Source organism: Berghia stephanieae, chromosome 13 (assembly GCF_034508935.2).
Source record: "Berghia stephanieae isolate SIO BIC M18660-M18661 chromosome 13, UCSD_Bste_1.3, whole genome shotgun sequence".
NCBI classification, from domain to species: domain Eukaryota; kingdom Metazoa; phylum Mollusca; class Gastropoda; order Nudibranchia; family Aeolidiidae; genus Berghia; species Berghia stephanieae.
In genome coordinates, this window is record NC_088372.1 from 26,016,005 (window position 1) to 26,043,335 (window position 27,331).

The window sequence follows — 27,331 nt, forward strand, 5'->3', positions numbered from 1 at the left end:
ATCGATCCCGGATGCAGTCAAGAATTTTTTTTTTGGACCCTCCTGTCCACCCAGCAGTGATTGGGTAGCTGGATCTGTTAGATCTGGCGGAAAGTACTTCGAGTAAGACTAACGTCCTATAAAATGGGTAGAGAGCAATTGCTATCGTCCGTTTCACGCTATGGAAAGTGGGATTAACTCCATCTCCATGCGCTCTGAAGGACGAAAAATAATATTAAATATTATGTTGATTATGCTCCATCAAAGTTCCTTGTTCAAACAACGAGAGACATGAAAGCATATCGTCCATAATGCCACACAAAAGGTGGTAAATGCTTGTCAACATCAAAAGATATCGCCAGCTTTATATTGACAATAATATCAGGGTCACAATAAGCGTGTAGATAGTGGAAGGGAACAAAACTACTCCCCTCCCCTTTGTACTTGTCCCAGCGAACAATGCATGAATTATTATCAAAGATATGGATTTTATTTAGTAAAAAAAAAAAGAAAACAAAGACAAAAACAAAAACAAAAACAAAATAATCCCCCCAAAAAAACAAACTCAGCACACCTGCTCTACGCACTTACATGAAGCGTATCGATAGTAGAAGGGAACAAACATACTCCCCTCCCCTTTGTACTATCCGAGCGAGCAACGCATAAATTACTATCAAAGATATAATGCGTTTTTGTTTTGTTTTTTAAACAAAACAAAAAAAAAAAACAAAAAACCCAACAAACAAACAAAAAAAAAACAAAAAAAAAAGAAACAAACAAACAAACTCAGCGCACCTGCTCTATAGATAGTATGCAGATGACGTCACTCAGGCCTTTGTTATTGTTTTTGCCATCCGCGTTTGTGAGTTGTTCTCACTAAACTGTATTAACCAGACTATAAAAGTTCATGGTTACACAGAGTTTGTGTGTTGGTCCGTTATACTTCCGGGTGGCAATGTTGTGAACTCCTTGGCCAAGCGCATACTATCTATACACTTACATCAATCGTTGCGATAGATAGTGTGCGCTTGGCTAATAAACTCACAACATCGCCATCCGGATATAGATAAAATGAAGCTGACGTCACTCGGGTCTTTGTTACGGTTTTTTTTTTTGTGTGTGTGTGTTGGTCCGTTATATATATAGTATGCGCTTGACTAAGAAGCTCACAACATTGCCATCCGGAAGTATAACGGACGAACATATAAAACTATGTGTAACCATTAACTTTTATAGTCTGGTTAATACAATTTAGTGTGAATTACTCATAAACATGGATGACAAAAAAAAAACAATAACAAATACCTGAGTGACGTCAACTTCGTTCTATCTATAGAGAACAACTTGTCATAAACCCGTGGCGTATGTCTACATACGAGGCTTGGCTGACAAGACTTGCATCTCACGCAATATTTTCTTTCCTAAATGGAATGAGGTCATCAAATTCTGAAACAATTTTGCCAATTTCATCACCTTTAAAATAGCCAATCAACTAGAACATCCTTTCTTAAATCTGTGAGCAATTGGATTCAATAGTCTGATGTCACGTCGCCCAGCAACGGCGGCCATCATGGTTCTAAACAAAGAGAATCTGTACTTTTTATTCTTCATTCTGACTAGAACTTTCAAATGTCATGTGATCAGAATGTATAAAAGTCAAAACATGATCAGATTTATAATGTTTTGTTTTTTTCCTCTGGATACACTTTTATGCTCGTAGGAGAAATATTTCATAAGGGCGTCCGCCATTGTTCCGATAGTTTAGACCAGTTACTAAGTTACCATGCGTCATTACGATTAATGATTAGTTCTCACTAGATTTTGTCAATCAAATTATAATCGTTTAAGGTTACATAAAATATTTTTGTGTGTGTGCTGGTACGTTATATTCGGCTGGCGGATGTTGTGATCATTTTGCCTAAACGGATAGCATAAACACTTCAAAGGCAGGAAATCATTTACACCAACGACGAGGACGTTAAATCAAATACGCGAAGGAGGATCAAAAGGAAAAGACGCAGGAAAATAAACCCCCCCCCCCCACCCCCCGACATGCTGCACCAACTGTAGTACCTAAAGATAGTTCGAAGATGACGTCACACAGGTCTTTGTTATTGTTTTTTGCCATCCGCGTTTATGAGTAATGCTCACTGAACTGTATTAACCCGACTATAAACGTTCATGGGTACACACAGTTTTGTGTGTTGGTCCGTTATACTTCCGGATGGCAATGTTATGAACTTCTTAGCCAAGCGCATACTATCTATAGACAGTATGCACATGGCTAATAAGTTCACAACATTGCCATCCGGAAGTATAACTGGCCAACATACAAAACTGTGTGTAACAATGATAACTCATAAACGCGGATGGCAAAAAAAAAAACAATAACAAAGACCTGAGTGACGTCATCTTCGAACTATCTATATAATATCGTTTGCCTACCTATATTGATATTGACAAAGACGATAACTGTGGGAGAAAATAACACTGGGTGGGCACCGTTCTTGTTGGATAGCTGAGATCCTAAGCTTTCCGTTTGACGTAGGTATAATCTTTATTTGGAGAAGGATTCATTTGGAAAATTATGAAGGAGAGAGGAGGCAAGGCTTTTCACTCAACCCTCATATAGATAGAACGAAGTTGACGTCATTCGGGTCTTTGTTATTGTTTGTTTTGTTTTTCCCATCCGCGTTTATGAGTAATTCTCATTCTTAACCTTATTAACCATACTATAAAAGTTCAAGGTTACACATAGTTTTTTTTGTGTTGTTCCGGATGGCAGTAGTATGCGCTTGGCTAAAAAGCTCACAACATTGCCATCCGGAAGTATAACGGACCAACCAACACACAAAACTATGTGTAACCATGAAAGATTATAGTCTGATTAATACAGTTAAGTGAGAATTACTCATAAACGCGGATGGCAAAAAACAATAACAAAGACCCGAGTGACGTCAACTTCATTCTATCTATAAGATCTTTTGACTCCTTGAGGGTCATTCTAGTCCATTGATAATAAGAAGTAATTTTTTTGGGAGGACCTAAATGAGACCTATCGCCGCAAACAAGTATTATGTCACGGTGATGTTTGCGGCTATGTGGTCTAGTGTGTTGTGACACTCGCCTTCGGATCGGAAGATCCTGGGCTCGAGCCCCGCTCTTAGAAACTAAATTTTGATATTTCTGGTCGGTTTAACATAAAATCTTTTCTTTTTCTTTTCTTTTTTTTTTTTTTTTTTTTTTTTTTGGCATTTTGTTTGCTCTAACATAATACCATGGAGAAACAATAGATCACATGTGATAATGTTTTAAATAAGAGACAGCGTTAAAGCTGTGTGGCTATGTGGTCTTGTGGTATGACACTCGCTTTCGGATCGGAAGGTCCTGGGTTCGAGCCTTGCGCTCGGTGCATAGTTGAGTCCTTGGAAAAGGCACTTTACTCACATTCTCTGACCGTACTCAGGTGTAATATGAGTACCTGGCCGTTAACAACGTTGTCTTTGTCCGAAAAATTGTAATATCGCCTAACAGGCGTCATGCCCCGTCCTACATGTTAAATGTTGCTGTTGACCAGGGACCCCTTGTAAAGAGCTTTGAGCACATTTAGTGGATATTGCGCTATATAAAGCTTTATTTTTTTTAAAAAGAGATGTTAAACGAAACGTTGGATTAACGCAACCCACTTGTGCGTATCTGTTATGTTTGTTTTAAATGGTTTTACGGCGCTTGCAACACATTTAGGTCATATCAGCGCCAGTAAAAAGAATAAAATGGGATTGTCAAAAAAATCTAGATTTAAAATTAAAGCATCTAAGAAAAGTAAAATATCGGGGAATAGGCTCCAATAGGGAACAAATGTAGATTTCAAGAGCCCACCATTAATGTACTAAGTTTGAGATCACCTTTAAGTCTTATTCAGACTTCAGCACGGGATCCCACTTATAGGAAAACACTGAAGTATGTACAAGATAGGTTCAAAACAAACAAAAGAATATTACTACTATCAGTACATAACAGAAAAAATATAAATTCCCAACAGTAACAATATTCATTTGACTGATACCCTCTCAGCCAAGGACTTCAGCAAGTGCGAGGACAAAACCAAGTCATCCCACTACTATACAGAGAGATAAAACAACTCAGATAACGGATATTTGGGGAAAGAAGACACATCTTACTGACCTTCTGCCCATCATGGAAGGTCAAAAGACTCCACAGAGGCACATCAGTTGGTGCTCTGAATGTCATAGGAAAAAGAAAATTTTAACAATGTTTCTTTATTCATTTTTTCCTTGTTCTTTTTTTTTTTAATTTCTCGATATAATTTGTGATTGTCCACTGATACTCTAATTTATCAAAACAAGGTAGGTAGGTAGGTAGATATCTAGCTAAAATGGCAAGACATAGACACACGATTTTTAGTCTCTCCAAAAACTAAGGAGTTAGTCACACAATATTGGGACTTTCATCGTAATAGTTAATGGGTACGAGTTTGTGTTAGGTAAACTCAACGTACTCTTTGTCAAAGAGGTTAATTTAATTCACCACACTTACATAAACAAACACACACACACACACACACACACGCATATATATATATATATATATATATATATATATATATATATACACACACACATACAGACACACAGAAGGAGACAGGGAGAGAGAGAGAGAGAGAGAGAGAGAGAGAGAGAGAGAGAGAGGGGGGGCGGCAAATTTATCCCAAAAAAAGGTTGTACACAGCTAAGATAGCATGACACAGACCAAGAATCTTTTTTCTTAAAAGTCAAATTTATCTTTGCCAAAGAGGTTAATCTATTCAATTACACACACACACACACACACACACACACACACACACACATACACAAACACACATACACACAGACAAAGAGAAAGAGAGAGAGAGAAGAGGAGATAAGATAAGAAGAAGAAGAGAAAGAGAGAAGAGAGAAGACAGAGAGAGAGAGAGAGAAAGAAAATATTTTAAATAATAAAAGAAAGAAAGACAGAAAGAAGAAGAGAGAGCAGAGAGACAGAGAGAGAGATATAATATAAATAAAAAAGAAAGAAAGAAAGAAGAAGAGGGGCGAGAGAAGAGAGAGAGAAAAAAGAAAAGAGAAAGTAGAGAGAGATGAGAGAGAGGAGAAGAGAGAGAGAGAGAGAGAGAGAGAGAGAGAGAGGGAGAGAGAGACACACACGCACAGAGAGAGAGAGAGAGAGAGAGAGAGAGAGAGAGTGAGAGTATAATGATAAGGGGTAAATAAACAACAACTTACCTTAAGACCGCCCAAACCTGGAGATTTTCTGGATCTCGTCGGCATCCTTATCCAATTAATGACAAATTATCCAGTTATAATTAATCCATTAATGAATAATCCAGTTATAGGTTATCAATTAGCAGTTAATCCAGTGATTGCATATCCAGTGGAAGCTTATCCCATAACAGCCGAATCTTGTGAAAACTTACGCAAAAGTGGCGAATTCAGTGTATAGTTGTCCAGTTATGGGCGAATCCAGTGATAATAATATCTTATCCAATATCGGCGAAACCAATGAAACCTTATCCAATAACAGCAAATAACAGGCAAAAAACGTACTTGATAGTTGCGAATCCAGTGAGAACTTATCTAATAATAGGCGAATCCACAGAAACCTTATCCTATATTAAGTGAATCCAGAGAAATCTTATCCGATATAAGTTATATTATCCGATAACAGCGAATCCAGTGAATAACGTGAAATCCAGTGAAAGTTTATCCTGTAAGAAGAGAGAATTAATTTTGCTTATTAAAAGAGAAAACCTAATTGAAGAACAGGGAAATGTAATACAACGAATGAATATATGGTCAAAACACGGATAGATGATAATGATGATTCACTGGAGTCATAACAGTGTTGATGATGAAGATGATGATGATGATAAAATAAAAATTAAAAAAAAAAAAAAAAAAAAATAATAATAATAATAATAATAATAATAATAATAATAATAATAATAATAATAATAATAATAATAATAATAATAGTGATAACAATATCATAATCATCATCATTATCATCATCATCATCATCATCATCATCATCATCATCATCATCATCATCATCATCATCATCATCATCATCAACGCTACATTATATACTAAGGTTTAACAAATGGTTTGCCCGTTATAAACAGACTCGATCGAATGAGCCTCCTTAAAATAATATGTGTCCGCCGTCCCTAAGCTGTATTATGTCAGAATGAACTATGTGCTGGAAATTTTTTTTAAAAAATTGAGCTTTATATAGAGCAATATCCACTAAATGTGCTCAAAGCGCTTTACAAGGGGTCCCTGGTCAACAGCGACATTTAACCAGTAGGACGGGACAGGACGCCTGTTAGGTGATATTACAATTTTTCGGACAAAGACAACGCTGGTAACGGCCAGGTACTCATTTTACACCTGAGTACGGTGAGAGAATGTGAGTAAAGAGCCTTTTCCAATGACTCAACTATGCGACGAGCGCGAGGCCCGAACCGAGGACCTTCCGACCCGAAAGCGAGTGTCTTACCACTAGACCACATAGCCTCAAGTTGAATAATATAATATTGCCACTAAAAAGAAAAGTTCAGACAAAGCACAAAGATAGCCTAGTCCCCACCGGGAAAGAGAAAGAGAGGCAGACCATTGGGCACCTGGAAGAAGAATATGTGACCGCCGTCCCTAAACGGTATTCTGTCAGAATGAGCTATGTGCTGGAAATAGAATATAATATAGCCACTAAAAATAAAAGTAACAGACACAAAACACAAAGATAGCCTAGTCCCCACCAGGAAAGAGAAAGAGAGGCAGACCATTGGGCACCTGGAGGAGGAGGAGGAGGAGGAGGAGGAGGAGGAGGAGGAGGACAGTTTCAGCGCAGATAAAAGAAGCTGGAAAGAGATGGAATGAGCTGAGCTGAGCTGGCTGGCCGAGGACAGAGCTAGATACCTGGAGGAACTTTGTTGGCGCCTTATGTTCCACCAAAGAACCAAGAGGATAAGTATGTAAATAATAATAAAAGTAAAGGCATTCAGAGTCATTAGGCACATACAGCCGTAGTTTATCCCCCGGTATTTATAGCGTGACACGAAAAACAGCAATTGTTTGTTACCCTTTGAGTAGGACGCCAGTCTTACGCAAAATGATTTCCGTCAGATCTGACATACCCAGCTATCCAGATACTGCTCTGGTTGGACAGAGGGGGGAGGAGGGAAGTCTCGACTCTCCCCGGGATCGATCTCGGTCCGTTTGATTGTAAAGCGAGTGCTCTACCAACTGAGCTATCGGGACCCCGGGCAAAAAATAGGTAAAAGAATGTAATTTATGCAAAGCCTAAAAAACATTTACTTTAGTGAATCAATATTATCATTGTGTATTCATTACCTTTACCAAAGTATTAACAATTCAAACACGGAGTGGTAATGTTTATTCTTGTGCTTATATTCACCAATGTGTTATCCTACTCGTCAACGTGGAATGACGTCACAGTTAAACGATTGAGTAAAAATTGAGCTTTATATAGCGCAATATCCACTAAATGTGCTCAAAGCGCTTTACAAGGGGTCCCTGGTCAACAGCAACAATTAACATGTGAGACAGGACATGCCGCCTGTTAGGCAATATTATTACAATTTTCCGGACAAAAACAACGCTGTTAAAGGCCAGGTACTCATTTTACACCCGAGTACGGTGAGAGAAAGTGAGTAAAGAGCCTTTTTCCAAGAACTCAACTATGCGCTGAGCGCGAGGCTCGAACCCAGGACCTTCCGATCCGAAAGCGAGTGCCATACCACAAGACCGCATAGCCGCACTAAAGAGTAAAGAAAAAACAATTTAATTAAATATTAAGCAGATATATATGATCTTTTTTTTTGGTTTTGCCTTAAATTATGAAATAGTATTTGTCGAGGTGAATTTCAAAACCATGTGACATAACATCCAGATTGAAAATGGGTTAACACCGACGTGTACATATATGCAGGTCCGACACTTATGGGCCGAATTTAACATCGTTGTGATGAATAATAATATTTTGATTCTTTTTTTTTTTTTTGAGTTTTCCATTACAGAAATGATGGGCCAATAATAAATTAGGTTATCAGACCTGAAAATAAGTGCACGTCGAGTTAGATAGCATAATATGATTATTATGATTATTCGGTGAAACTTTAATGTGTCCTTGCTTCCAATGGCGTGAATTCCTGTTTGCAATGATAATATTATTCTGTCATTAAACTGGGGCTGAGAAAGAAATATGATATAGACATTGGTGGTGTAGTAGTAAGTGTATGAGTTTAGGGATTGTAAGATGGCAGTTTGATGATGATGATGATGATGATGATGATGATGATGATGATGATGATGATGATGATAACAACAATATTATTATATGTTTATGACTATCATTATCATCATTATTATTATTGTTATTATTATTATTATTATTATTATTATTATTATTATTATTATTATTATTATTATTATTATTATTATTATTATTACTATTATTATTATCATCATCGTCATCATCATCATCATCATTATCATTATTATCATTATTATTATTATTATTATTATTATTACTATTATTTATTATTATTATTATTATTGTTATTATATTATTATTATTATTATTATTATTATTATTATTATTATTATTATTATTAATATCATTATTATTATTATCATTATAATTATTATATTTTATTTTTATTATTATTATTATTATTATTATTATTATTATTATTATTATTATTATTATTATTATTAAATTTTTATTATTATTATATTATCGTCATTATAGTTGTTGTTGTTGTTGTTGTTGTTATTGTTGTTGTTGTTGTTATCAAAACAAAAATGATATTTCATTCATCCCACACATAATTTTAAACAAACAGAAAATGTGTTTACAAACATACTCTGAGACATGGAATCTAATAAAAGAAGGATAAAGGGAATTATCTATGTGCCTTCCAAACTAAATGCTTGAAAAGAACATTTGATTTATAAGATGGCGAGTAATGAGAGGATTTTTGGATTGGCAGCGGCAGAGAATGTTAGATAGTGTGATGGTGAGCAGAAAAGAAAAAAAACGTTAGCTTTTATATAGTGCAATATCCACAAACCATGCACAACGCGCTTTACAAGAGATCTCTTTTTGCAAACAGCAACACTTGTGCGGCTATGTGGTCTAGTGATATGACACTCACTTTCGGATCGGAAGGTCCTGGGTTGGAACCTCGGCTTTTAAGAATATGGTTCGTTCCGACATAATAGCGTTTTGAGACGATGGGTCACACATGTTACAGTGAATTACAGAAACAATCGGGTGGCAAAAAGGTTTGAACTGAGATATTGCCAAGTTTAGTTAGAAGGTCAATTATTTATCAAAAATGAGTTATTGTCATAAATGATTAAATAAACTCTTTTTGTATATCTTCGGTAAATATCAAAGCTTAATTTCACTTTTAAATATTTTTTTACAGCTAGTCAAGTTGAAAAAGTATGAAATTTGAAAAAAAGTTGCTGGATACCTTTCCTATATATCTGACCATAACTTCATGAAATATCATCCGATTTATTTCAAATAAAGATTAAAATGCTCTTGTGAGTATATTCTTTCAGAAAATACAAATGTCTTTAATATCTATTTTTCCCATAATGAGATGTCGAGATTATTTCCCGTAAAATTTCGCATCCAGTCGATCATTCTATCACGATTAAACATCCAATTCATACAAATCTAAGGAAGTTCTTGTGCCATTTGATGCTTTATATAAAGTAGTGCCGCACGGGTTTTGGTTATCGAGAACAGTAACACCAGGAACATAGCTCAACCAGGAACTAGTACCAGGAACCTCCACCAGGAACAAGTTCCTGGTCATGTTACTGTTACTGTGTGTGTGTGTGTGTGTGTGCGTGTGTGTGTGTGTATTGTGTCTGTGTGTGTATGTGTGTGTGTAGAGAGAGAGAGAGAGCGCGCAAACCAGACTACGTCCCTCCCTCCAGTCTGAACCTCTCGTCTGTCTGTGGTTGGTACCACAAACACGAGTACGAACGTCGTACCCGTGTCATCTATGCGCCGTACTACTTAGGACATGACTGATACGAAACTCTCTTCGACCGGAACAATCGCACCAGGAACAGGTTCCGTACCAGGAACAACGCCACCAGGAACACAATCGTACCAGTAACATAAAAATGTTCCGAATGCCCGCCGCTAATATAAAGTTTACTTTTTAATGGGGGCGAAGTGGCCGAGTGGATAAGGCATTGCACTGTGACCCGGATGACCCCGGTTCGATCCCCGCTTCGTTTTTTTTCCTTGAGCAAGATTATTAACCCCCATTTTGCTCACTTGGACAACATGGGTGATTCCTGTTGACATCAGACATCTTGTTTGATGAGTTATCTATTTTAACATTCCTTCGTGGAATGCCTAGGCGACGATATCTTATGATATCGTGGCGCAAAAGGCATAATTATTTTTAATTTTTTTACTTTTTAATATAGCTCTTAGACGGAAAATCTCTAAAAATGAAAATAAAATCGATTTAACAAGATTTGGAAATCCAGCCTTCAATTTAAGTTATCATTCCTGCAAATTATAATAAAATGCACGTCGCTCGATCAAAAAACCCAATTTTCTTTATTTAATTCCTACGACAAAATAACATATTGAAACGACGGGTCATAAATGAACTCATACAGAACTAATCGGTACGGTTATGTGTTATACGGATGGTAGCAGCAGTAGTAGTAGTAGTAGTAGTAGTAGTAGTAGTAGTAGTAGTAGTAGTAGTAGTAAAAGTAGATGGTAGTGACTCTCACCTTCAGATCGGAAGTTCCTGAGTTCGAGTCACAAGCGACGCATAGTTAAGTCCTTGGGAAAAAAAACAACAACTTTTTACTCACATTCTCAAACCGAGCGCAGGTGTAAAATTATGATTACATGGTCGTAAACATCGCTGTTCCTGTCCGAATAAAAAAAAAATTGTAACATCGCCTAATAGCGTCATGTCTCGTCCTACATGTTAAATGTTGCTGTTGGTTAGGGGGACCCCTTGTAATGCGCTTTGAGCATGTTGAGAGGATATTGCTCTATATAAATGCTCTAGTTCAATCAATTAATCAAAGGTCACGTGAATGGACAGGTCTGTGATTCTATCTATGAAAATTATGTCTAATAATTAATAGTTATTAATTAAAGTTCTAAAGTTTCGGGTAATATTATAATCAATCAAAGAAAACTCAACCCCTGCTATCAAAGCTTAATAATAAATGACAAATGACACATAACTATGGAGTCATACCTCATTGACATGACCAGTAGTTCACTGACGTACTCTGGAAAGATTTTTTTTTTTATTTGGCCAGAAAATTCGTCCTTCAGATGTCGAAACGATTTAAATAACCCATATCTTGGTAAAAATTCTTCCTCCTGGGACTATTTTTTAAAAGAGTCCCAAGATTGAAAGTTTTTTACCAAGATGAGGGTGTTTTTCTCAAAAGGAATTACAAGAGAAATAAATAAGGACGAGTTTTCTGGCCAAATTAAACTTAGTGTATATTATACACTAAATTTGAAAGATTTCGGAAATTACAATCACAAAATGTCAATCACTGTCTTTGTGACAGGAAATCAGGGATACAAAATCGTAGAAAGTGGATCGGTTTCATTGTAATCGAAGAGAAAATGTCTAATAATAATATTTCTCATTACAGTGGGATCTCGAAATCAGGAACTTCGCTAAACGGGGAAACACGGGGAATTGGAACGAAATGCAAGTGAACGGAATTTTTTCCTATATGATTTACCTCTCTAATCGGGAAATGTCCGCCGGCAAATCGGAACTATTTGTTTGAAAGTAACATCCACTTCGGGGATTCCATCGCATCTTTATCTAATTCGACATCTCAAATTTCAGCCTCGTCCTATATAACGCCCTATAAATTCTAAAGAAGTCACAAGTCCATAGTTTCTTCATCGAATGCGATGGTGTGTTTCTTATAATAATGTAGTTACCGTCTCTGCTGTACACAGACAATCCAAAATCTATTTGACTTTGGCCAGATTAAAAACCCGTTGATTGATAAAGTATGTGTAATGCTCTATGGAAATGGTCGCTGGTAGTCTGTTTTTTTTTAAACGATTTCAAAATAATATGATAGTTTGTGTAGTTTGTACACTTTCACAAAGTTGTTAAGTATAATTTACAATTAATTATTTTCTTCTCCAGGGCACTTTAAACTTTGAAATTACGTTAAATGTATTAAACAAAGATTATATAACGGTTTCAAAGAAGATCAAAGTAAGAACACCGACCGTTTTGGGCTCAGATCCTTCATGAATCAACAATAACAAAAAAAAAAAAAGAAACTAAAAAGTAAAAACATGACTTAAAAACCAAGATAGACATTTTGACATTTTAAACAATGTATTTATGTTTCAATCGTTTTCTGTTGTTGGCTGAAGATGGGTTTTGAGCCCAAAACGTTCCGTGTTTGGTAATTTGTTCTTTTGTAAGGCTGTTATGTTCATTTTTGTTCATTACTATTATTTCAGTCAAGCATGTAGCGGCTTAGTATCAAATCGACGAGGAGTAAATTTTAAGATCCTTGATTGTGAAAACCATTTTTTCTTAGATTGTCAACTTCAGTCAGCTTTTAAACAGTTTTTCACGAAATAGACGGCAAAATGCAGACAATTGATTACTCAGTCATACCATCTCAATTTATCAATTTATATTTTTTAAAGAGATATTAAGACCATTTCCCTACAGTGCTTCACGTATAGATAATATATTAAGGGGAATCCGACGGGAACTTCTTTGCAGGTCTGATAACCTAAATCATTATGGGCTCACTATTGTAATGGAAACACTCTCAAACCAACGCAAATATTGTCCATTAAAACAATGTTAAAACAGGCGATAATTGTATTAGGCTGTCAGATCTGCTAAGATATATGCACCTCAGATGAATCCCAATTTCTCAAAAGTCTTAAACCAGAAATTCTTTGTAGCATCGGATTTAATTATGATTTTATTACAGTCTGAGATCATCTAATTCTATCCACATGTGACCAATACGGGTTTTGTGACGAAATATACAATGACTTCAAATGAACAATCTGTAACTTTTAGTTTTGGGAAAAAATCAAGTGAAAGGAGTATCTCACACAATGAATATAAGATATATCATTTATATCAAGCGTCGTCTTATAAAAACAAGCTTTACGCGCTTAAAAGGGAATCATGTCAACTATTTGAACAGCGAAGTTTTGATCTAAACTAATTTATCTTTAAATAATATGTGGAATCTTGACATCAAAATTAAACTTATCAGAATGAAATCCCTGGCAGCTTTTTTCTTCTTGGTGTGGTCAGGTGCTACGGTGAAAATATCTAAAAATATTGAGACATCAAATAGAAACAATGATTCAAACGATTTCCAAATGCAGGAAGTTAAAACAGTACAAAGAGGACTTCGAAGTCACAGTACATTGAGATTTGGTGGCAGATCCGAAGGACCAATTTCAAATGCTTTACAAATTGGAGGGTTGGGTCAGAATTCTGTAGCTCGGAGAATGGGAGAATCTGACAGTGTTGCAAAAAGACTGCAAGTTTCTATGACAGCCACTGACTATCCTGAGATTCGCAGAAAAAGATTTATTGCGAATACCCACGCGTGTAGCTATGCTTTCGTCTATCACAATGGTAGATGTGTGCTTGTTACATCGATTAACTTGATTTTCACTGTTCCTGTAAAAATAAGGAAAGATTTGTGTGAGCTGAATTCACTTGTAACCAATATCGCATACTACACGAGCAATGGAAATCCCAGGTTAAGATTAAACGGTCTGGAAATAAGGAAATACGGAATTGGGATGTTTCTAATAAAGGACGTAACAGGTGCTGGGATATCCGATCCTTACATGTTAAAAATGACGTCAGAGTTCTACAAAGAAGCACAGTTCAATGCGCAACACGATGTTGTGTTCAGAATCTGCCCAAATGCGGACGTTAATCTTTGTACAATGAAATACTATTTAATGACCCGTCATAGCAACAATATGGAGAGACAATTTGAAACTTGTCAAAACTGTGATGACATTGATAATAATACTGTAAATGTTGATAGAGGTTTATTTGAATCGTTAAAAAATGAGAGAATTTTATCTGATACAAACATTAACCGTATTATCTCAAACGACCGTGATAATGTGAACTATTACGACAACTACAGCAACAACAACAACTAGGACGATGATGACGATGACAAAGACGATGACAACGACGGCGGCACAAATAACAATAAAATTAACCGCACCCTCCAAACACCCACTACATTTGCCACAACACCTCCAACAAGTACAACCGCAGACGGTAATAACAGCACCAAATACGTAAATTTCAACCAAAATGAATACTTGACAAAACTACAAAACCAACACAGCATGACATCAAAAGACCTGGAATTCCGTCGCTGCTGTTACTGCAAGAACATCTAAAGAAGCTACTATTCGGGCAAACGTTGCCCGGGACCGAAACTGATTGAGCTTTTTGCTATTCCACAGAGTCAATTATTACACGAGCATTTACAGAGTTCTACGCTTGCAAGATTTATTGAAAGGAGCCGTCAGATTGATTGGTACCACGAATGTATGGAGTTCACTCCGTACGTTCCAGAAAACGCTAAAATCAACCTAGATCGATGTACAGAACGCTGCCGAGAAGAAATATTGTATTTCCGGAAATACAATATGTCACGAATACCTGCCAAGGTATGGAATTACAATATTACTACTTATCCCTTCACCATTATTAGCTCAGAACCTACTACAACAGAAATACCGTCTTAAACCAGTTCTATAACAGACAAGACACATCCGTCAACTTTTATAGCTATCACGAACGTATTCATTAACCCTGAAGAATCAACAACACTCCACGAGAATGCCGAACTTGGAAACAGAAACTCCGGCAGGAATTTTAGCCTTCACACATGGCTTATGTTTCTAATGATGCTAATTTTTGTCAAAATATGATGGTAATTCCTATTATTTTGTTGTTGTTTTTTTTTAATTGAATTATTGTTTCCAAAAAAGGAATTTATTGTCAAAAATATGAGCTAGAGTGAAGTTGTTGTGTTTCATTGATAGAATGATATTTTCATATTATACAGCAAAATAACTGACATTTCATATTTCTCCCTTGACATTTCAGTTGAAAATCGCTTTTTAGTACCTACAAAATACCGTATAAGATGATGTGTCAAGTATGTTAAATCACACACGATAATATTCAGAGCATAAACAGTCTTTGGTGTAATTTTCATATGTCTGTCTGATATTACGACCGTCACAACAGACAAGACACACTTCGTCTACCTTTAACTCATCCGTGCTGAACGTAATTGTTAAACCGGAAGTTTTTGCTGTGTATATGCACTTGGAAACTAAATCTCCGGCAGAAATTGGAGTCTAAATACTTGGTTTAGACGTTTCTGGTCAAATGCTAATCTCTGCCACGTATGGTAAATGAATAACAGTCTTAAACGGAATAGGAGCCTCACGTTAAATTACAATGAAAAGTGACATATATTATTTCCCATTTGCCAACAAAACACATTGATGGAAATACTAAAGACGAATGAAGAGTAGTAGTGGTGGAAGTAGTAGTAGTAGTAGTAGTAGTAGTAGTAGTAGTAGTAGTAGTAGTAGTAGTAGTAGTAGTAGTAGTAGTAGTAGTAGTAGTAGTAGTAGTAGTAGTAGTAGTAGTAGTATTAGTAGTAGTAGTAGTAGTAGTAGTAGTAGTAGTAGTAGTAGTAGTAGTAGTAGTTGAAGTAGTAGTAGTAGTAGTAGGAGGAGGAGGAGGAGGAGGAGGAGGAGGAGGAGGAGTAGTAATAGTAGTAGTAGTAGTAGTAGTTGTTGTAGTAGTAGTAGTAGTAGTAGTAGTAGTAGTAGTAGTAGTAGTAGTAGTAGTAGTAGTAGGAGTAGTAGTAGTAGTAGTAGTAGTAGTAGTAGTATTAGTAGCAATAGTAGTGCTATAGTAGAAGTAGTAGTAGTTGTTGTAGTAGTAGCACGAGTAACTCTTTGTTATTGGTTTTAGACCGTCATTTGGGAGATTAGCCTAACTAAGGCTTTTATGTTGTAATATAAATGTTGCTACTCGAAACTCAAGGAAATAAATAACAATGTGAAATTGAATGTAAGCTTCAATTTAATTACGAAAACAGATGAATTGGACGTTTGGGTTTTCCCCTTTATCAACAATTAGGAAGAATGAAACACTACAGATGAATGAGATGAATCTTAACAACGCCACTACCACATTATCTCATTCACCAGTAGTGTTTTATTCATCCTATTTGTTGATAAAGGGAAAACCCGAAACGTCCATTTCATCTGTTGTCGTAATTAAAGTGAAGCTTACATTCAATTTCACATTGTAATTTGGTTTTTATGTGGGTACGTGTCATACGGCGGGCAGGATTGTATAGTTCGTCTAATTCTAATCGCTGAGCTACCATCAATAGAAAAAAAAGGGAGAATCGACCTGAAAGGGTCAAGTATCTCATTGACCTATTTAACCACAAAATTGAACTTTTTTTCTGACCATAATAGTGTACCTATTATCACTCTTTTAAAAATATAGACCTTAAGTGTCTGCTATTGAGACTGGGGTTACTTAGGTTACTGTTAACGTTTTACAAAGAACATTGAGATGGAGCAATTGGATTCAGTAGTCTGATGTCACGCAGCCCGGCAACGGCGGCCATCTTGGTTCTAAACAAAGAAAATCATTACTTTTTATTCTTCATGCTGGCTAGAACTTTTCATTCCCTTTTCATATGCCTTTTGATCAGAATGTGTAAAAGTCAAAACATGATCTAATTTATGTGGGTTTTTTTTCCTCTGGAAACGTTTTTATGCTCGCCGGAGAAATATTTCATATGGACGTCCGCCATTGTTCCGATATATTTTAGATCCAGTGTTACTAAGTTACCATGCGTCATTAGGAAGGAAGTGACGTTACGACTATTGAATCCTATTTCCACTGAACTTGCTCGAAGCGATTACAGCAGAAAATAACACGTTTTAACTGTATTTTATGTGACTTATGTATAGATGTTTTTTTGGTGCCTTCTTCGAGTTCGTGTTGTTTTGACATTGGTTGATTTGGTCTCGTAGTGTTATGTTGTAATTTGGGTAAACATTGTCTTTACATTCTCTTGTTGTTTTGACATTGGTTGATTTGGTCTCGTAGTGTTCTGTTGTAATTTGGGTAAACATTGTCTTTACATTCTCTTGTTGTTTTGACATTGGTTGATTTGGTCTCGTAGTGTTATGTTGTAATTTGGGTAAACATTGTCTTTACATTCTCTTGTTGTTTTGACATTGGTTGATTTGGTCTCGTAGTGTTATGTTGTAATTTGGGTAAACATTGTCTTTACAATCTCTTGTTGTTTTGACATTGGTTGATTTGGTCTCGTAGTGTTATGTTGTAATTTGGGTAAACATTGTCTTTACAATCTCTTGTTGTTTTGACATTGGTTGATTTGGTCTCGTAGTGTTATGTTGTAATTTGGGTAAACATTGTCTTTACAATCTCTTGTTGTTTTTAAGCGCCTCGAGGTTTCGACGACAGGCGCTTTGGAAATATGCTTGTTATTATTACTTTTATCATCATCATCATCATCATCATCATCATCATCATCATCATCATCATCATCATCATCATCATCATCATCATCATCGTCATCATCATCATCGTCGTCGTCGTCGTCATCATCATCAATATCATCATCATCATCATCATCATCATCATCATCATCATCATCAACATCATCATCACCACCATGACCACCACCACCACCATCATCATCATCATCATCATCATCATCATTAGTATTATTATCAAACGTCTTAATATTATTATCATCATTATAATCATCATCATCATCATCATCATCATCATCATCATCATCATTATTATTATTATTATTATTATTATTATTATTATTATTTATTTTTATTATTATTATTATCATTATTACTATTATTATTATTATTATTATTATTATTATTATTATTATTATTATTATTATTATTATTATTATTTCATCATTATTATCATTATTATTATTTATTATTATTATTATTATTATTATTATTATTATTATTATTATTATTATTATTATTATTATTATTAATTTATTATGATTATCATTATTATTATTATTATTATTATTATTATTTATTATTATTATTTATCATTATTTTTTATTATCATTATTATTATTATTATTATTATTATCATCATCATCATCATCATCATCATCATCATAATTACGGTAAAGTATATTTTTGGTGGATAATTTTCAATAATAGCCCGTACGTACAAATATTTATGTTTTAATTTAAAGAAATGCTACGATATTATATATATTTTTTTTCTTCCCCATTTAATATATCTTGATTAGCACTTGGTTACATGGAGACCAATCAATGTAAAATCACCCGATGATATGTTATATGTTGATTTGCCTTAGTTTAAATAACTTGGTTATCACTTGGTTACATAGAGACTAAATAAATGGTCAGCAATCAACTAATGATAAAACGTGAGATGATTAATTTTCTGAGTTTAAATATCTTGGTTGGCACATGAATACATTGGGATCAGTTGGTCTACAATCATCCAATTATATTATGATACGATATGATATGACATGATGATAGAAAATGAAGTGGGTAGAAAGGTGCCAAAGGACAATAAATAGAGAATACAAATTTTGGGCGATGGGGTCAAAGACGGCCAGGCGGAGTTGTCGTATCAGTAATGTCGCGGGTTCGAGCGTAGCCATCGTTAACAGAAATAAATAGTTCGAAGATGACGTCACTCGGGTCTTTGTTATTGTTTTTTTTTTTGTTTTTTTTTGCCATCCGCGTTTATGAGTAATGCTCATGGAACTGTATAGATAGTATGCAGATGACGTCACTCAGGCCTTTGTTATTGTTTTTGCCATCCACGTGTTCTCACTAAACTGTATTAACCTGACTATAAAAGTTCATGGTTACACAAAGTTTGTGTGTTGGTCCGTTATACTTCCGGATGGCAATGTTGTGAACTCCTTGGCCAAGCGCATTATATCTATATTATAGCCTGACACTAGACTGGTAGGTTGACGTCACTTTTTAGGTTTGTGTAGCGTCTAGTGAGTTGTCGTCAGTAGAGCTCATGGAAACAAGTTATTTCATTGGTTGAATACAACTCACGATTGATTTTCTTTTGTGACAAAAAAACTGGCATTTTGACGTCATTTTTTTTTGGTCAGTGTCAGGCGATAACTTTACGATGGCTTCGGTTCGAGCCCCCATCGCCGCAAAATTTTTTTATTCTCTATTATCCTACGGCACTTGGCTACTCACTTCATTTTATGTTATAATAATAAACATAAGTGCTTGCTACACTCATTTTTACGTCAGAATATATTCTTTTTTGTGTTGTGTTTTAATGTTTAAATAAAATGAATGTTATGTTAACAGCCGCATCGCACCATTATTGTGTCGGGAGTGTTATTTTTTTAAATAGTGCTTTTGTTGATGTTTTGTTTCTTTTTTTCTGTTTATATGATATTTGAGTGGGGGTGGGGGGGGGATATGTACAAAAGGTAAGTCCATTTTCCGGATTCTTTTAGGATATACCCCGTATGCCAACATAAATTGCGGGCACATCAAAATACTTAGCTTTACTTCAACATGTGGAATTTTTAAAAAATATGCCCTTCCGCCACAATATCATAAGATATCGTCGCAGAGTCATTCCAGGGCAGAATATAGATAATTCTTCAAACAAGATGTCTGATGTCAACAGGAATCAGCCATGTTGTCCAAGAGAGCAAATTGGGGTTTAATCATCTTGCCCAAGGGAAAAAAACGAAAGTGCCTGAAGCGGGGCTCGAACCCTGGACCTTCCGGGTCACAGTACAATGCCTTAACAAGTCGGCCATTTTGTCCCCAACGTGGAAAAGCTTCCAATAAGTCTGTAAATGGTTTGGCCCCCCGTCATGACACAAGGGTTGTTATCATAATGTATTTTATGATTCCCTCGCAGTCACTCGCAGTGCAAGTCTATAAAAGTTTCAGTTTATGGGCATTTTTAATGGATGGATGGTCATTTCAAACATTATGACATCCGCGTTAAGATAGGCCAAGACTGGCCATCGTATGGAAAGTGCCAAAGTTATACATTCGAACAAGTAGGTTGTATGTCTAAAAGATGGCGATTTGGATATTAATATACAGGCCACACATACACGCACGCACATACACACACACACATACACACACACACACACACACACACATATATATATATATATATATATATATATATAAATTATAAAAACAAAATCCATGAAATAATAGTGCTCAACTTTTTGTTAAAAGGAGCTATTTATAAACATTTCAAGGATAATTATGATTATTTAATTTCTACAACATTGTTTCAAGCGTTTGCTCTCATCAGGAAGACTTCGTGATGAGAGCTAACGCTTGAAACAATTTTGTAGAAGTTAAACAAACATAATTATATTTGAAATGTTTATAAATAAATATATATATATATATATATATATATAGTTATTATTGATGGATGTCCTGTAGTTCTGACAGTGCTCAATAAATTCACAATTCAGAGCATTATAAAATGAGTAAAATAAACTCACATTCCGTCCAACAATACGGCCGTTTCGAAAAAAAATATGTATCGCCTGACAGGCGTCAAGTCTCGTCCTACATGTTAAGTGTTGCTGTTGGCCAGGGACCCATTGCAAAGCGCATTGAGCACGTTTAGTGGATATTGCTCTATATAAAAGCTCCACAAAAAAGAGTGATTGGCATTTTCCGCGTCCTATTCATTTGGACATAATACCGTATTGATTGGATGTGTCACTAATGTGAAGTTTAACCCTCTCCTGACCAACTATAGGGAAATCGTCACATTCGTTACGATACAACCAACATTTTTCTTATTTAAATTTTTCTTGTACATCATAAAATGTAAAGAAAATGAAAAGTGTGTTGTAGAGCATGTTTTACTAAATAAAGTATGTATCACAAGAAGTTACTGCTATTGTGTTTGAGTGATAAAAAATATATTTTTGTGTTAGTTGGGTGTGAAGCTTTGGGGAAAATCCTGAAAATGGCTGGTAAGGAGAGGGTTAAGAGTAAGTTGTCAATATGAGGGTCATTAAAATCGATCGATATTTCATATAGAAATTTTTGGGCCAAATTTTAAATGTGAGTTTTTTTTCCAGCAGCTTCTAATGCTGTTCATTCTACTATGTTATGACGATCGACCCAATGAGCAAATTCCGTACCGCACTCGTGCACCGTCGAAAAACTCACCCGGAAGCTTCGCCACAACACACCGTTCAACTAGATTGCTCTATGTTTTCGGGTTTGTTACTACAACGGGTACATACATATTGGACAGATGGAAAGTCCCCACTGATGAAACTATTTTGCCATTAGACAGTTATTTCTCGATCGAGGCCGATTCGCTGCCAACCAGTGTCACCTTTTGCTGCTGGTGAAAAAGCCTGGCAACTTCTCCCCCAGTTTCGAGGATTCAATGTCCCTGGCTGCCCCCTCGAGGGATTGAATTCGTCCAAACCGACTTCCATCTCGTATATTATGTAGCAGTGAATGACATAATCAGTCGGATGGTGAAAAGCTTCGAACTGATAGATAGCCAAGTTTAGTTAGAAGGTCAATTTTGATCAAAAATAAGTTCTTGTCATAAATGATTAAATCAACACTTTTTGTACATCTTCGGGAAATACCAGAGACAACGCTGTAAACGGCAAGGTACTCATTTAACACCCGAATAAGGTGAGAGGATGTGAGTAAAGAGTCTTTTCCAAGGACTCAACTATGCACCGAGCGAGGCTGGAATCCAGGACCTTCCGATTCGAAAGCGAGTGTCTTATCACAAGACCACATAGCCGCTCTTTGTAACAAAATTATTTTGGGAATACACGTGGGGTTACTAAAATAGCTTAACCCTCTCCTTACCACCTATTGGAAAATCGTCACATTTGTTACGATGCAACCGTCACTTTTCTCATCCAGATTTAATTTTTTTTCAATAGCTATAAAAACGTGACATTCTGTAATGGGGTTCTTATTGTCGAACAATATTATGTATAGAATGTGCTTGATGCTTTTCTGTTTGAGTAAGAAATGTCTGTGTTTATGTTGGGTGGGTTGAAGTTTTGGTGAACATTCTGAAAATGGATGGTAAGGAGAGGGTTATAATATGTAAAACAAGGTCAACAGACTTCTTAAGCAATGCACTGATCCGTGTCAAACCTTGACTTTGCGTGTCTCATATTTCCTGATTGTATTGATTCGGTAGTAAATTCTTTGTGTTGGAAACATAATCTGGGACATATTAATTTGCTTAAATATAAGATAATTACACAGTCTTTGTCCAAAATATATTATTTACGATGTTCCTATCAGGTGTGTGTGTGTGTGTGTGTGTGTGTGTTATATATTATATATATATATATATATATATATATATATATATCACAACTTAAAAGGGGGGGGGGGGTCGACAGATTACACAAACATTTGATAATTACGTCCCATATCCTAAAAATAACGAAAATGCAGGATCTTGATTAAAATCTCAAATTTTTCAACATATTTGATGGACGGATAGATGTATATATATATATATATATATATATATATATATATATATATATATATATATATATATATATATATATATATATTATATATATATATATTATATAATATATATATATATATATATATATATATATATATATATGTATATACATATATATTCAAGAATATCTGGCAAGGTTGAGCGTCAATCAATCTTTGATGACAGTCACGTGATGTTACTGTATAATAAAAGCTCTTTGTATATTGCTTTTTGGTGAGGTCCCAGGTTTGAGAGTTTTTACAAAGATGAAGGTCATTTAAATCGATTGGTATTTGAAGGACGAGTTTCCTGACCATTAAAAAATACTAGTCTTTCCAGACAGTTCACCGGTTAAACCTATAAAAATATCCCAAGTCTTGGTTTGTTTGTTTTACAATGCCTTCAATTTTTATGAAAATATAAAATTTAGAAATTAAGGAACAGGCACCCGTGTAAGATAAAGAACTGAACAAGTTTGTATGAACGGTGCCAGACAAAGCAAGAAAGAAAAATACAAGAAAAAAAATAAACATCCTAAAAAATCAGTCGACCTCGACTAGCGATAGAACCTCATATCTTTTGATTACCGGTCATCAGAAGATCTGAGGTTCGATCCCCAGTCGAGGTCGACTGAATATTTGGGATGGGCTTTTTTTTCTCTTGTATTTTTCTTTCTTGCTTTGTTTGGCACTTTTTCAGACAAACTTGTTCAGTCCTTCAATCTTCAATTTTTGAGCATTTAAATCAAACCAAAAAATTACCGTTTTGAGGAGGTTGGTCACAAATATTGTGTTTTCGAAGGTCTACCATTTATCACTGGTAAACATAAACCAAAGACAACAATGAACCAAATAATTGCTGTCAATACATAATGTATAAATTGTCATAATTATATGGACATTATTATGTATTGACAGCAATTACGTATCGTTGAATAATGTGAAACATTGCAACTATCAAGGGACATAGCTGTAGGTGTGTGTGTGTGTGTGTGTGTGTGTGTGTTTGTTTGTGTGTAATTAAAAATAAAATTAAAAAAACTTTGAGCTTTTGTATTGCGCAATATCCACTAAACGTGCTCAAAGCGTTTTGCAAAGGGTCCCTTACCCAATTATTTGAGTCGACTGAATACCCTTAAATTAAGAAAAGTTTTCAAGTTATTTTTTCTTTTTAAATTGAGCTTTATATAGCGCAATGTCCACTAAATGTTCTCAAAGCGCTTTACAAGGGGTCCCTGATCAGCAGCAACATTTAACATAAAGGACGGGACATGCCGCCTGTTAGGCGATATTACAATTTTTCGGACAAAGACACCGCTGTTAACGGCCAGGTACTCTCTTTACACCTGAGTACGGTGAGAGAATGTGAGTAAAGAGCCTTTTCCAAGGACTCAACTATGCACCGAGCGCGAGGTTCGAACCCAGGACCTTCCGATCCAAATGCGAGTGTCCTACCACTAGACCACATAAACCGCACAAGTTACTCGTATATCAACATGAAAAAAAAATAGATGTTATTTTTTTTTTAGATTTCCCATTAACTTTGTTGTCAAAAGAAGAAAAAAATGAACACGGGCTGTATGGAATAATTTTGACCCTTAACCTTATTTATTTAAAAGAATAGATATATAAATATAAATATATAAATATTTCCTCTTCTTTTCCATCTTATTGGTTATAATGGATGCGCTTTTGTGTGTGTGATATAGATAATATTAGATCTAGATAGATAGATATGCGATATCAAAGAGACGACTGGTTAGAAAAGAAATTAAAATTCTAGTACACATTCAAGACAGTTAATAGGTCGCTTTCATTAGAGTTCTTCCGTAACGGAGACATAACAAAATACCTTTCATTGCCTACAACTTTAAATAACATTTTATTCATACTGTGTAGGCGTATTAGAGTTGACGTCATATTATTATTATTATATAACTGTCATTTATAAAATTAATGATTTTACGATGACTCAGCTCTTTGTTATTTGCTTTTCAGGTCTCTCGAGTTCTGTGGTGAGTTAGTTCTCACTTAATTTTCTTTTTAACAAACTTTTAACGTTTAAGAAACACATAATAAAAAAGTAATAAATAAAAATAAATAACACAGATTCAAAAACGGAAGAAGAAACAAGTTATCATCATTATTATCATAACTGTGATAATAATAATAATAATAATAATAATAATAATAATAATAATAATAATAATAATAATAATAATAATAATAATAATAATAATAATAATAATAATAATAATAATATAGATCGTCCCACACTGTGAGCTACCGAAATTCTGCACACTTCTAACAATTTGTTGACAACAAGCAAAATAAACAAACAATGTCATTATGAGCGGTGTTTCAATGCACGAACTGGGGGGGGGGGGTGGGTTTGATCAAATTGGGAGGCTTTTACTGAAGGTGATTATGGATAGACGACCCCGCATGAGGTTAAAACATTGGGTGTAAACGTTAAAAGACACCAAGATAACCACGCCTTTCGGACAGTCATCATAATGTAAACAATGGCAGTGATTGATAAACAAAGCGAACTACACAGGTTTTACTATCGATGGTATGTGTCTAAGCAAAATATCCACTGTTCTACCGCTTGATCAATAGAACCAACACAGAAAACCATTGTGTAACTTAAACGTTATAATATTTATGATCTGATCGAGAACTAGTCACTCATTTAGCGATATAAAAGCAATAACAAATATCCAAGAGAGGTCTATTTCATTTACGTTATTGTTTATAAACAACCAACTATGTTCGTCCGAGCACTGGTGAAGGTGTGTCACAAATTCCATGTTTTGATTGGTCAAAAACTTACTGCTTAATTTCTTTTGACTCTATCATTTCTGGAAGTGAGTAAAACTAGCAAGATCGTTATCGCTTTTCCGCAGATATGCCTTGCTTCATGCGTTTAACGTTTAACAATGCTTCATTAAAAAAAAAATAGAACTACATTTCCATTTCATACAGTCCAAGTTGCCTGTTAGGAATTTGACTGTTATTCAAATCAAACCAGAGACAGTAGGCATCTTGAATATTAAGGTATTAAATATTATTCGACTGAATTGTATCCACCCGAACTTCATGGCTTTTACACTTTCAAGAGCTTGATACACATGTCACTCGGGTCTTTGTTAATGTTTTATGTCATCCGCGTTTATGAGTAATTCTCACTAAAAATGTATTAACCAGACTACGCATTGCTTTGTGTGTTGGTCCGTTACACTTCCGGATGGCAATGTCGTGAGCTTCTTAGCCAAGCGCATACTAGCTATAGATAGAATGAGCTTGGCTAAGTAGCTCACAACACTGTCCTCCGGAAGTCTAACGGAAAAAACACACAAAACTCTGTGTAACCATGAACTTTTATAGTATGGATTATACCGTTAAGTGAGAATTACTCATAAACGTAGATGTCAAAAAAACAATAACAAAGACCCGAGTGACGTCCACATCATTCTATTTATAATTGAACTTAAAAATTAAATGTTATCTTTATTTTTCATAAGTGATTTCTTGCTGACAACTCATCAGGCGATTTTAATAATATAGTTCAGTACAGTGACTAGTATAGATAGAATGCGCTTGGCCAAGGAGTTCACAACATTGCCATCCGGAAGTATAACCGACTAACACACAAACTCTGTGTAACCATGAACTTTCATAGTCTGGTTAATACAGTTTAGTGAGAACAACTCACAAACGCGGATGGCAAAAACAATAACAAAAGCCTGAGTGACGTCATCTGCATACTATCTATTGGCGACGCTCGGTTTTCATGAGAGAGGAGGCAGAGAAAATCTAATTTTTCGTACTTGAGCACGCTTGATAGTAGGTTGACAACAACTCACCGGGTGATTTTAACGACCAGAATAATTGTCGATGACAACTCACCAAAAAGGTTTCAAATCTCATTTAGTTTTGTTTTTTTTAAACAACCTTTTCTACACGAGAGCTTTATTGGCGACAACTTACCACGTGATAGTAATCCAAACAGGTTAAAAATAGAAATTGTGTTTTAATACATCAATAAAATTATAGCACCTCATGGCATTACTCTAAGAATCTCCAAAACCTGCTCCAAAGGTAAACACGAAAAATGATAAATGCTGTGTACGCTTGACACACCAAACTTTATTATTCACACGTGTCAAATCAAATTGTAGTCAAGTCTCTTTTTGTAAATTGTATCGGGAAGGGACTGATGTAAAAAAAAAATGTTTTCTTTTAAGACAGTCTTTGAAAATGTATTTTGGGCAAAAAGCTCAGCGCTATAGATAGAATGCGCTTGGCCAAGGAGTTCACAACATTGCCATCCGGAAGTATAACGGACGAACACACAAACTCTGTGTAACCATGAACTTTTATAGTCTGGTTAATACAGTTTAGTGAGAACAACTCACAAACGCGGATGGCAAAAACAATAACAAAGGCCTGAGTGACGTCATCTGCATACTATCTATAGAACTGTCTTGGAACGATATTGAGTGTGACCAGTGACAGAATGAATACTAGATAGGCGATAACGGTCGCATATTCATGTGTTACTCTT

At 35.3% G+C, this 27,331-nt stretch overlaps 1 protein-coding gene across 1 annotated transcript in view; it reads right to left on the reverse strand.

Moving 5' to 3' along the window:
• LOC144959123 (uncharacterized) overlaps positions 1-26,879 on the reverse strand; it is a 256,474-nt gene extending 229,595 nt beyond the window's left edge. Inside the window, exons 1-2 of the mRNA XM_078891569.1 lie at positions 26,755-26,879; positions 5,265-5,746 (exon numbers count right to left, since the gene is read on the reverse strand). Coding sequence (XP_078747695.1) covers positions 5,265-5,309 — 45 coding nt within the window. The 5' untranslated portion in view covers positions 5,310-5,746; positions 26,755-26,879. The remainder of the gene's footprint in view (positions 1-5,264; positions 5,747-26,754) is intronic.
• Between the last annotated feature and the right edge of the window lie 452 nt (positions 26,880-27,331).